Source organism: Stegostoma tigrinum, chromosome 10, assembly GCF_030684315.1.
Source record: "Stegostoma tigrinum isolate sSteTig4 chromosome 10, sSteTig4.hap1, whole genome shotgun sequence".
NCBI classification, from domain to species: domain Eukaryota; kingdom Metazoa; phylum Chordata; class Chondrichthyes; order Orectolobiformes; family Stegostomatidae; genus Stegostoma; species Stegostoma tigrinum.
This window is the reverse complement of record NC_081363.1, coordinates 82775772-82789362: the sequence shown is the minus strand read 5'-3', so window position 1 is coordinate 82789362 and position 13591 is coordinate 82775772. Positions and strand designations below refer to the sequence as shown.

Sequence of the window (13591 nt, the reverse complement as noted above, 5' to 3'; positions counted from 1 at the left end):
TCCAAACTCTGGATCTGCTGTGTAGGTGACACCTTCCTTATTATCAAATACACAAGACTAGAAGAAACCCACCGCCATTAAATAACATCTTCACCAGAATAAAATTCACAAAAGGTGAGATATAGACATAACGGTAGAACATGAGAACAATGGGGAACTCCAAACTAGCATATGCAGTGAATGACAACACATGCGCAACAGATACTTACACCAGCAACCATCCCAACACCCTTAAATGAAGCTGCATCAGGATGTTATTCAAACAAGCCACAGCACACTGCAGTGACCTTGAACTGTGCAAAGCAGAACAGGAGCATTTATGTTGTTTGTTTTAAAAGGAATGTATACCCAAAAAGCACAACCCGCTGTTACCTCTGCAACCGACCACAACATGGCCAGACACACTATAATAAACAGACACATCGGAGATGGCCACAAGTTTGCTGAGACCCCCAGGTATCAGGGTTGCCCACTAAAACTAAAATTCATCGTGCGACAGCTACTGATAAATGTGAAGGATCTTATACCTACAACCAATAAAACCAATGTAATATACAAAATACTACGCCAGGTCTGTGAGAAACATTACAGAGGCCAAACAGGAAGAAAACTGTCAATAAAGATACACAAACACCAACTGCTACCAAGACACATGATCAATTCTCACTGGTCTCAACATACATGGACAAAGAAGGCACAGGTTCTACTGGGACAATACATCCTTAATCGCACAAGCCAAACAGAGACATGTCAGGGAATTTCTGGGAGCCTGGCACTCCAACCAGAAATCCATCAATAAACACATTGAACTAGAGCCGATTTACAAACAACTGAAAAACAGAAGCAGAAGTGATGCCAATGACCCCAACAAAACAGGCCAATAAATAACAAGCTGGACAGATCACCAACGCTTCACCGGAGGTGCACTGACGATGTTATCTGGCAGGGTGACGAAACGTCTATGATCAAACACACCGGCTCAGCAAAGATCCCTCCTCGTCTGTGCCGTGCAGTGAATTTCATAATGGAGTCAGTAATTTTCCCTCAGTCCCTGTGAGCTTCAATTTTAATTAGTTGACTCACAGATGCCCTCCTGAAGTTTAAAGAAAGAACACAGATATTTCTGTCACTACTACCTCGTTCAATCAAAGTTTTCAGATGTGTCCTAGCTGTCTCTGGCTGTAATTGTTTGTGACGTTCACTCTAATCACAATCACAGACTTTAATAACCTTCTGACAACAAATATATATATATATATATATATTTGCATTTATATGTTCGTATATAACATATATTTATGAATTAGCACTCTTCCTTTCTCATATTTCATCAATTCCAGAGTGTTGTGTCGATTTAGGAGCAGAGTGTACAATCTCAGAATATAGAGATTTAACTGAGAGGAGCTTTGTATTTACACAGGCATAAAATCTCCAGTGCGATATCAATTACACCATTATTGATGTTCATTGCATTCAGTTGAACAAACAAGTGCAATCATGGGGAAACTGACGTGGTAACGATGGGGTGCAGTGTAATTAACTGTTGCCTTCTGCCTCCTAAAGTGAGATATCCCAAGAGTATTACCATTGAACTGGGTCCCATGCCATGGCCATACTGAGTCCACAAAGTGTTCAATGAACGATTGATGTGTATTGCTTTATCTGACCTCCTTGGATGTTTTAATTTAAAAATAACCAGCTATAAAGCTTTGGTATTAAACAAGATGAAGATTGGTATCTTGCACAACCATTGCTGCAAGTTATCAAAGTAAAAATGGTAAAGTTAATAAAATTTCCAGATAGGCAAAGATAAAGAGAGAGTTTTGACATGAAAGTAAATCAGTCTTCGAGACTGTGGGCTGAAGGACTGGGGGATCGGGGGAGAAACGTGGGGGGTGGGGCGGGTGGGGATACTGATGGGCTGCAGGAAATGAGACAGAGAAAGAAAGATATAGTGGGAGAGAGAGAAAATGAGAAAGGGAGGGAGAGCTAGAGAGTGTGGAGGAGATCGAATGCGTGTGTGAGAGAGTGAAGAATGGAAGAAGTTCAGAGACACTTGCAGTTGCTCTCATGTGTTTAAAGTGATAACAAAGTGTGGAGCTGGATGAACACAGAAAGCCAAGCAGCATCAGAGGAGCAAGAGTGCTGACGTTCCAGGCCGAGATCCTTCTTCAGAAATTGGGGAGGGGAAGTGGCAGGGGAATCTGAAATAAACTGGGAGAGAGGGGGAGGTGGACAGAAGATGGATAGAGGAAAAGATAGGTGGAGAGGAGCCAGACAATTCCAAGAGTCGGTGATGGAGCCAGTGAAGGTGAGTGTAATGGGGAGGTAGGGAGGAGATAAGTCAGTCCAGGGAGGACAGACGGGTCAATGGGGCTCGGTGAAATTAATCGGTGGGAGATGGGGGTTGGGCTTGAGGTGGGAGGACGGGATAGGTGGGAGGAAGGACAGGTTAGGGAGGTGGGCTGGTTTTGAGATGCGGCAGGGGGAGGGGAGATTTTGAAGCTTGTGAAATCCACATTGATTCCATTGTGTTGCAGGGTTCCCAAGCAGTATATGAGTGGCTGTTCCTGCAACCATCGGGCAACGTCATTGTGGCACTGCACGCGGCCCAGGATGGACATGTCGTCTTAGGAATTGGGGGGGGGGGGGGGAATTGAAATGGTTCGCGACTGGGAGGTGCAGCTCTTTAGTGTGAACCGCGCATAGGTGTTCTGCAAAGCGGTCCCCAAGCCTCCGCTTGGTTTCCCCGTTCCCACAACGTGAACAGCGGAAGCAGTATACCACATTGGCAGATGTGCAGGTGAACCTCTGCTTGATGTGGAAAGTCTTCTTGGGGCCTGGAATGGGGGTGAGGGAGGAGGTGTAGGGGCAGGTGTAGCACTTCCTGCGGTTGCAGGGAAAAGTGCCGTGTGTGGTGGGGCCAGAGGGGAGTGTGGAGTGGGCAAGGGAGTCACGAAGATAGTGGTTCCACCGGAAGGCAGATAAGGGTGGGGAGGGAAAAATGTCTTTGGTGGTGGGGTCGAATTGCAGGCGGTGGAAGTTTCGGAAGATGATGTTGTACGCGGAGGTTGGTGGGGTGGTACGTGAGAACGATGGGGATTCTGTTTTGGTTGTTATTGCAGGGATTGGGGGTGCGGATGAATTGCGAAAATACAATGCCACCGTCTGCTAGCCTCCACACGCCACTGCACAGGGGTGGTGGTGGGTGAAAAAAAGTCACCGAGGATTCGATTAGAGAGAGGGAGTGAGTAGCTCACAGCACCATCGACACAGAGACACAGACACACACCACAAACAGACACAGATACCCACAGGGACGCACAAAGTGGAGGGGGTGAGACCATCACTGAGCATGTTCATTTCCTTCTGCTTATATCTGAGGGGCAACATTAAGGGGAATCAGACAGATCTGCTTTGGCTCTCCAAAGACGTTCTTTGAAGAAATGCTTGCGCAACCTGAGAGTTTCACAAGAATTGATACTGCAAACCAAAGCCTGCTGCTTGTGAAGTGGCATGAGGAGGCCACTAGAGGATGGTATTGTATCACTTTGAACACAGCAGAAACAGAGATACGGAACGAGTGGGTGTTTCACCCAGTCAAAGGATTCACACTGAAGCAAGAGACCTCATTGAACTGAGATGCACACAAACATAGAAACACGCACTAATACTTTGATTTCAAATGATTTCTGTCTCGTGTACCTAGGTAAAGTGAACAGTTTCATTTTGCGAGCTGTACAGACCGATCGTACCATACAAAGTTCATTAGGGTAGTAGAGCAGAGTGAGGAATAAAATTTTATGGCTGCAGAGTAAACGCACAAAGAGCGAGATCAGCATTAATTTTAAAATTTGAGAGTTCCATTCAGAAGTCTAATAACAGCAGTGAAGAAACTATTCATGAACTGTTGGAATGTGTGTTTAAAAGCTTTTGTTACGTGCTGCCCGATGGGGGAGGTTGGAAGAGATTATAACCGGGATGGAAGTGGTCTTTGATTAAGTTGGCTGCCTAATACACACACTAACTATACCCTAACACACACACACATAGGATATAGAGATACTGGGAACTGCCGATGCTGGAGAATCTAAGATAACAAGGTGTACAACTGGATGAACACAGCAGGCCGAGCAGCAGCAGAGGAGCAGGAAAGTTGACGTTTCGGGTCAAGACCCCTTGTTATCTTTTATACACACAGATATAGTCAGGTATAGATAGACGCACAAACAGAAGCAGAACTAGAAACATTGAGACGCATATAGACACATACACAGACAGGCATGCTTCGGGAGACGCACATACATAGAGGCAGAAACACAACACACTGACGCACAAGCACAGACACATAATAAACTTTGTGTGCAGTAACTGACACCGCCCTGAGTTTAACCATCTTTAATGCAATTTGTACTGATCGGCTACTTCCCAGCTTTTACTGTTGAGAGGCTGATGAAAAAGTGGAACAATCACATGACGTGCTTCAGCCCAAAGTCAGGGAAGAGGTGAATCTGTTAAATTCATGAACATTTCTACGGTAAAAAAAGGCAATTATTTACAGCAAATCCAGATGACCTCTTGATGTTCATCTGTAAATGGGCTGATGTTCATTTTCAAACTCATTAAAAGTAAAATTTCTGACTTGCGACCTCTAAGACCTCGAGAGGTGCAGGCGATCCTTTAAGACAGAGGTGTTGAGAATCGTTTTATCCCAGAGGGGCGTAAGTCTCCAGAAAGTGGTGAAGGCAGCATCATTGCATTTATTCAAGGCAGAGTTAGATGGATTTTTGATGGACAGGAGGGTGAAGTGTTACATGGTCAGATAGGAACGTGAGGGTGAGAGTCGAATGCGGTGTGTGATACAGGAGCCTCTCAGTGTTGGGAGAGGTGAGTGATTAAAACTCTGTCAGATGGAGTACAAAATGGAAACGTTTGGCAGCGAGAGGAGAAAAACAGCATTTTATTGAATTGGAGAGAATTTGAGGACCTGAGCTACAGAGGGATTTGGGTGCCCTTGTACATGCATCACATAAAATGAGTCCTCAGGGACAGCAGGTGATGTGCAAGATCAGATCATTTGTAGGGTGCTGTATTTTACAAGGGGAATGGGACAGAAAAGTTGTGACGTTTTGCTGCAGTTTTTTGGTTTGTTGTTGGGAGCGCTTGTAGAATTCTGTGAACATTTTTGGTCTTCCTCATTTAAGGGAGGACAGAAATGTGTTGGATGCAGTTCAGAGGAGTTCACTTTCTCAGATGTGATGGAGGAATTATTTAATGAGCAACAATTCGACGAATGAGAGGTGATCTTATTGGTACGTGGAAAAGCCTGAGGGAACTCGACAGAGTCCGCTGAAAGCACGTTTCCCTTGCGGGAGAGACGAGTATGAGTGGGTATGGTCCACCTCTGAGCATTACCAATGCAGGGAGAGACAGTTTAAAGTGGAATATCAGGTGTCAATCAAGCAGGTTGCTTTCTCTTAGATGGTGTTAATTTTTTAAAGTGCTCTTCGAGCTGCATTCACTCAGATGAGCGCAACGTGTTCCATCACGATCTCGATTTGTGCATTAGATGGTGGACAGGCATTGAGGTGAGTTACTGCAGCAATGCCAGTTTGACTTCGAGGTCCGGTGTTATCCATCAGCAATTTTCGACAATAAAGCAGGAACTGACTTCATCCATCCTAATAGAAGAATTAATGTGTTCATGCAACGTTCCAAATGCCAGTTAGAGGTAATGTAGTTTCTCCCCTTCTTGCTGACAACGATCCCAAAATTACAGCCCTTGACAGAAAAGCTGTTGTGAAGAAATGAAGACCATCCTTCTTCTACTCCTTGCCATTGCCAACACTGAGCAATCCCCTCCTCATTACTAAGGTAAGTGGTGACTTTATCGTGTTTTTGTACTTGATTTTGTGAATTTAAACTGGGAGATACAATAGGCGGGAGAGTACAGATAAGCTTGGATCCTGGTCTGTACCGTTTCACCCTTTCTCAGGGGGTTTCCCCACTCCCCAGAGTTTAATGTCGGCACCAAACCCTGGATTTATATCCCTTCCCAAGAAATTCCAGGAGTTATATCTCTGTTGTTAGTTGAAGAGGGTATTGACTCCACAGGTGGTCGGTGCGGTGTTCCCATCAGGAGTGCAATCAATTCAACAGCGTGCCAGAGGGCAAGTGGTGCCTCTGAGCTGCAACCCAACATAAATCTTTCCCTTCATTCTCTCTTCCTTTTGTCCTTGTGTTGCTATGGTTTTCTCTTTGTCTGTCCTATTCTTTCTACGTGCTTCAATATGTGCTATTCTTTCTATGCGCTTCAATGTGTGACTTCATCGTTTCAGCTCCTTCTCCTGTTTCATGTTCTCGCTCTCATCTTCTAAATCGGTCTCTGGCTCTGTTCTCTTTTTCAGAATAGATACTTCGAGTTTAATCCTGCCCCGCCGCGTTTTCCTGTTGTCACCGCACCTCGCTATTTCCTTTCCATTTCATGCATCTCTGCCATCTCTGTCTCTGTTGGTATTTCCCTCTCGTTTTCCTTTTCATCCCTGTGTCCTCTGTCCAACTCTTTGTAACGATCCCTGAAGCCTCTTTTCTAAGTATCTTTGACTTTCTATCATTCTTGTTTACTGCTATATCTTCATCCTGATCTCTGTCACCTTTCTGCATCCCTCTCTGTGTTTCCTCTTGTCCGTTTCTCTGTGCCTTTACCTCCATGTTGCTATGTTTCTGTCTGTTCTGCGTCTTTCACCGGCACTGATACAGAATGTGTCTTTTCTGTCATTAAGATGAAGTTGGCATTGGAAACCATGACATTGCAATTCTCAACGTCCTGGGTGACTTCGAAGTCAACAACAATGGCTGCCCGGATAAACCCGACGAGCACCACAATTTAACCAGGAGCTGCCGGGAACTCAAAGAGAAATACCACGTGACGAAAGGTAAATGTTTTCAACAGAAGATACAATTGCCTCATTAAGCTATTGAAGAGTCAGTATGGCTACAGTTCCGTTCACTGCCGCAGAGATAAACGAAAAATAACCAGTATTCCGTGCCTCATTACCTCTTCTGCCATTAATTTCAGCCAGTATTTGTAACTCTCATTGAATTCTGGAAAAAGGGGAATCAAACTTGTATTTATGTGGCATATTTCACACCTTCAAGAGGTCCTAAAGGGTTCTGTAGCCGGTGGAGAATTTTTTTGCAGCAATAACTGCTGTTACACAGTCAAGGACGACAGCAACGGTGCGTACAATGTGCCATCAAACAGGACGTGAGATGAATGTAAGTCAGTTTTCATTCTGCGTTGTTGGGTTAAAGTTGGCGGGAGCACCAGTGATTTCTGCACTTGTTTAAATAACATTATGGGGACTGTATTTCTTGCATCTGCCTCAAGGCAAAACAGAGAGGGGAAGGAAACAATTGCTACGTGACAGACGATGTGAAGTGGTGCGACGTTCAGGTCCTTGCTTGAGATCATTAATGTTCACAATTGGGCTGTAGAAACGAAACGCAATTCTTAAATGCGCAGATGAGAGCAACAACGGGAGCAGCAATAGAGAGGAGGACCGCTGCAAAATAACAGACTAGCAAGGATGATCATCACTGAGGTGAGAAAGAAAAACTTTGTTTTTGCAAACCTGAAGATGGGACAATTATGGCAAATGAACTTTAACACAGAGAAGCATGAAAAGATGCATTTTGGTAGGAAATATGCAAGCACGATCTACGATTTAAAAGGAGGCAAGAATCACAATTAGGCATATTGCAGATTTTTTAAAAAGGGGGATGGACATTTGTGGATGTAGTGCAAATCAAGTCGGCTGCTTTGCCCTGGATGGTTTCAAGCTTCTTGAGAGTTTTTGGAGCTGCATTCATCTGGGCAAGTGTGGAGTATTCCACTCTTGACATGTAGATGGCGGACAGGTTTTGGACAGTCAGGCGATGTGTTAAATGCCACAGTGTTCCAAGCTTCTGACCTGCTGCTGTGGTCGCTGCACCCATCGACTGTAACTTTCTTAAGGAAAACTGGTGAACACAACTATGTTCCTTGCCAATGCAGCAGAGTCAGAAAAATATTTGATTGTGTGTGAACATTGGAACCTTCAATGAAGAAGGACAGAGTGGATGCTCTTGGCTCCTCTGACCAGTTCCAGAAACCATCGCTGGGAGACAGAAATTTTGTGAGAACGGGAAGGTACAAAGTAAATGAAGTCATTTTCCTGCAGGTGCACAGGGATTTATTATTTCAGCTGGGTGGGAGGTATTGAGAAAAAAAAGGACAATCACATGCTCACATACAATTGTTTCTTGTACTTATATGAATTGTGAAGTGATTGGAGACACTCCAGTCTACAGCACAAATCCAATTCATTATTATGAGATGGTTTCTTTTTTAAGCCAATATTTTAACCACATTTGACACTGTCATCTACTTTTGGTCCTGATTTTCCATTCACTCATTCAACACCTCGTTTATTTTACAGGGAAAGCATCTCCAATGCGTCCTTCCAGTTGTGATGGTAGTTCCAACCATTTGACATACGCAGCCATTGCTGGTCTGGAATGCTCTTATTCAATTGAATGGCCTATCTTATCCTCTTCATACAGATGGTGTCCATCCATTCAAACCAGTAATGGTGAAATCTACCAAGCCTTCTGTGACATGACGACGAATGGAGGAGGTTGGACCCTAATTGCAAGTGTCCATGAGAACAATATACTTGGGAAATGCACCATAGGAGATCGCTGGTCCAGCCAGCAAGGGAGCAATGCCAGTTCTCCAGCAGGAGGTAGGTCATGGTCCAACTATGCAACGTTTGGTTCACCAGAAGGAGCGACAAGTGATGACCTGAAGGTGATGAGCTTCTATGTAATCTCTTTATTTAAAACAACCGTTTGTCATACTTAGTGTGAATGGGACAGCTGACCAAAGTTGAAGCAACACAAATAAATATTGAAAGAACAAAAGATTCATTGGGAGGAGCTGAGAGTGGTTTGTTCTTAATGCCAAAATGTCTCATTTGAATTGCCAGTCAATTTTGCTGCCTTATGAATGAAGAGATTGTGGTATTTTTCATTTGAATGGTTGATTTTGGTTAGTTGCCTGCCTCAAGGGAAGAGAAAATGTGTTTCTATGACTCTGTGGGAGGACATTGGTAGGGAATATTATCCACAGGCCACTTTGCCTGTGAAATGATATCACTGCAATAGAGGTTCCTTATTCTGTAACACTGGGCTAGAATTTAACTGAACAAGAATGAGGCTCCCACTTTAATGAGTGAGGATGTGCGCAGGGGCTTAGTGATGCTCATGAACGTTGCTCAACTGTCGCTGTGACGACCTGTGTCTATTTACAAACAGAACTCAGGTTACGGTGACATAAAGGCTTCAGACATATCAATTTGGCACGTGCCCAATGACACACCGCTGAACAGCTGGAAAGATGCAGCAATCCTCTGCTATCACATTGAAACCACCTTCCTTCAACAGTATGGGGGAAACTTGTGTCAGCTGTTCCAAGTGAGTATCTCAGCAGTGCCTGCATTTCATAAATTCAGAATCACTACAGTATGAAAACAAGAGTTATGTCCTATCCCCCGACTCATTAGTCAGCACTGTTGTGATTCAGGTGAACACTGAATAACGGTGAGTTGAATTTCAAAAAAAGACTCGCATTTCAATGGTATTTTTCATCACATGTGTGTGTCAAAATAGTTTACTAACAATTACTGTATTGATGTTTAGTCGGTATCATAATGGGAAAAACGATGAGCTATTTTAACTGACTTTTCTTCCAAGCTCACTGTAATATGCAGAGACGTAAATAAATTCCGGTGTTCCAATGTTAATGGGCTTTGTCTACAAATTTAATTCGCTGAAGCCCAGCACAACATTTAAAAAAGAAAGAAAAAAAATGGGAAATTAGCACATTGCCCCTTGAAAGCACTTACAGCTGCGTGGGATAGATTGCAGTTCATGATTCCAACAAAAAAATTGCGTATCCAAAATCTTATCTTGTTCAAAATTAAAGATTATTGAGTGTTGCGTTATTTCCCTACCCTCATAAACGCCACTTTGCCAGTAATTTCCTCACAGACAATAAATTAGATCTATTTTAAATTGTTTAGGTGTGCAGAACCACAGCAATAGGGAGAAATCATAAAGGGATAAAGGATGAATTACTTCTGTCCGAGGACTTTGGAAATAAATATTGATGAGCAGACTATTGGGATTGCCGTCCTTTTATTTAATTGACTTATGGGATTACCTGTGCCAACAACATTTTATTTTCAGAAAAAAGAAATCATCTAGCAAAGGATGTCCTTCAATCAATGTGACCCCATCCCTCAATGCAACCGACCCTCTGTACCGCACAGTCTAGATTGTGTGGCCAAGCTACTACATGGAACTTGTCCCGACAACCTTCTGCCTACCAGACACCAAATTTCTATTGACCCAAGCTAATAATAGGGAAATCATGGGACATTCAACAGAGACAGCAGTAATATCTTCATGGATGATGTGAGATTGGACAGGATTGGGGAGGAAGATGATGCTTGGGGAGGATAGAACTGCAAAGTTCGGAAAATTGTGGGAGAATGAATAAGGGTCACAGAAGAGCAAGACATAAAGTCGAATATCTTTCAGCCTGAGAATAATGTTCTCAATTTGAGCAACACCCTGTCGAATACAACAAAGGGAAAGGTCCAGATGATAACGGCCCATTAAGTCGCATCACTTATGACTTCGGCAACGATGAGAAGATAAAACAGTTGTACGGGCCTTTCAGTCAACGTAAGCGCAGAATTCTTCATTTAATCTATACGAGCAACAATGGGCATCACCTTCAATTGGTTACCTAAAGCTTGGTGCAACTTTGGAAAAGAGCAAGAGAGTTTGGATTTTGGAGACTGTTGAGTTCAAATCAAGAATCAACTGCAAAGTCGCTGTGAAGGTCACATGTAGCGTAGTCCCAATCTCATTGAATGGATCAACAGGCCAAAGCATCTTTCCTGTTTCTATGATCATGCTTCAAATCATGACATTATTATGTAAGGATGAACAGTGATTAGCTAACCTTCTGTCAGGGCCACTCACCTGTAGACCTCATTATTGACCTCAGTTCAGAAGAGGTGAGGCAAGATTTTGAGCGGGGTATGGGGGGCGGGTGGGCGAGAGTGCTCCACATGGGCTTGCCAGGAATAAAGCGAAAACAACAGGTTCTGAAATGACCCAGCTAATCACCCAAGATCCTTCAACACAAAATTCTGAAAATCCTCAGCAGGCCTGGCCACAGCAGCAACGATCTGTTAATGTCTTTCTCCTTTCCAACTGTGACTGTTGAAACCGTGACATTCAAAGACCCAATGCGTTTTTTTCATACTTAAATAATCGTGCGATTTGTTGTGTGTTTGCAGGCGAATTTGAACCAGGATATGTGCAATTCAGGGTATTCAACAATGAGAAAGCAGCACTGGCGATGTGTTCTGGAGTGAAACACATTGGATGCAATTCGGAGCATGTGAGTACTAGGACTGCAAAAACGAGGGATGTTAGAGCAGTGGGTGGATGGTACGAGTGAGCGATCAGAATCACAGAATTATCACGGTTCAGTGGAGGCCCCATTTAAATAATGTTCAGCTCCTTACGGGCAAAGTGCATAACCTTACCTCTTCCCACATTATACTTCCTGTTACTTGTGTGGAATCTGCATCTGCGGCTTTCTGAATCAGTGCAATTCAGCCTGTGACTCTCAATAGTTCATTTCCTCGCGATTTTGCCCATCGAAATGCTGATGAATATGACTGTTGAAATATTCCGAATTGTTTATGTCTAGGAGTGTATCGGGGGTGGAGGACACTTTCCGGAGGCATCGCCCAGGCGGTGTGGAGATTTCACAGCCTTTGACTGGGATGGGATTGGCACACATCGGTCATGGAGTGCATCAGAGGAGATCACAGAGGCTGCAGTGTTGATCTTTTACCGTTAATGTAGGCCATATCCTCATAGGAGTACCTTGTTAGTCTACTGACAATTGACTGCAATGTGACAAAGTGCTTTTGTTTAAAAAAAATGGCTTGGTGTAATGGTGTACTTCATTCTACATTTTGAAGTTAGCATAAGTCCAAGAAGAGATTAGATGTATAACATTGAATGCTTGGTGTGCAGGATATATTATGAATCACTGATGATGTGAGGGGTTTCTGAAAATTATTTTTTTCTAAATGCTGTAATGGTTTCCATGAGATTCCTTACAGGATTTCAACAAACTGGCATTATAAATACTACCTGCGTGTGTTTGTTTCCACAACTTACCGTATCATCCAACTTATCATATTTCACAACTTAATGCAAAAATGATTGTTAGGCATGCTTTCAGGAGATTGAGTCTGATGAGTGATGAGTGTTCAGTGGTGGTTAATTAAAAAAAATGCAGGAGGAATCCTGCCCAGATTTTCATTTCCCTTATCAATGTTAAAAACCCTACATGTCTTCATTTTCTCTCATGCCTCAAAATAATCCTTCAATGTTTTGAAATGCAAGTAATCATAAGACATACCTCAATGATCAGCCTAAATCAATTTATTTGTACTTAATTTTATTTCAGTGAAAGAAGAATTTAACATGATATAATACTCTACATTTCAAACTGCTTGTCCCATGGAAGGCCAAACCTGTTCTCTCCATGTTTACCCGTGTTTTAAATCTCTGTGATGTGCCCTGCACCTGACAAAGAAACAGGGCTTCGAGAGCTACTGATTTCAAATACACCTGTTGGACTATAACCTGGTGTAGTAAAACTCTACATTACAGCATACACATGTGATTAAAGGAATGAAATTGCTCATGTAAGATGACAAAGTGTAGAGCTGGCTGAACACAGCAGGCAAAGCAGCATCAGAGGAGCAGGAAGGCTGGCATCCTTAGAAGAGGCTTTGCAGTGGGCTTAATGTAGTTGTTCCTCAAGAAATCAGTTTCTGAAAGAAGGCATAAGGCATGACATATTCCTTTTCGAGTCAAACCATGTTTTTGATATTCAGACTTGGTCTGTGTTCTATCTCCCGGGTCACCATAGATTGCTTGGACTCTCTCTCTCTCTCACACGCACACACACACACACACACACACACACACACACACACACACACACACACACACACAGATGTGTCTATCTCTGCCTGCAACAGGACACACTTTGTTGTGAAGGGAGGTATGAATGAATGAATGAAAAAGCGATGATCAAATGCTGAGTCTGTCCTACTTGTGTTTAACGTGATACAATGCCACCCTCTGGTGCCCTCCCTGCATCACTGTACAAGAGATAAATTTTCTTTGGAAAACATCAACTCTCCTCACAAAACAATTCACTTGGAGGTGCCTGGATACAGTTGCAGTAGAATTACTCAATTTAATGTGGATAATGTCAGGAATCTTGATTTAACAAAATCAAGTTTGTTGTAGAAATATGAGTAACTTCAAAAACACATTGCAGAAAGAACAAAAACATTTCTTAGCATGCGCATCTTCCACTCTGAGGGAGCTCAGTACGATTACAAGAGTCACAGGCAGAAAGAGACAGGGAGAGGGCGCGCAA

The 13591-nt window shown here is 43.1% G+C and overlaps 1 protein-coding gene across 1 annotated transcript; it reads left to right on the top strand.

The window, feature by feature from the left end:
- Positions 1–428: 428 nt before the first annotated feature.
- On the top strand, positions 429–11986 carry LOC125455866 (intelectin-1-like). Its single transcript, XM_059649466.1, is given in 11 exon segments — positions 429–456; positions 3710–3751; positions 5527–5588; positions 6408–6513; positions 6783–6935; positions 8605–8613; positions 8616–8851; positions 9358–9516; positions 10671–10791; positions 11415–11518; positions 11834–11986. Coding segments are annotated over 11 exon segments (1173 nt in total).
- Positions 11987–13591: the final 1605 nt, after the last annotated feature.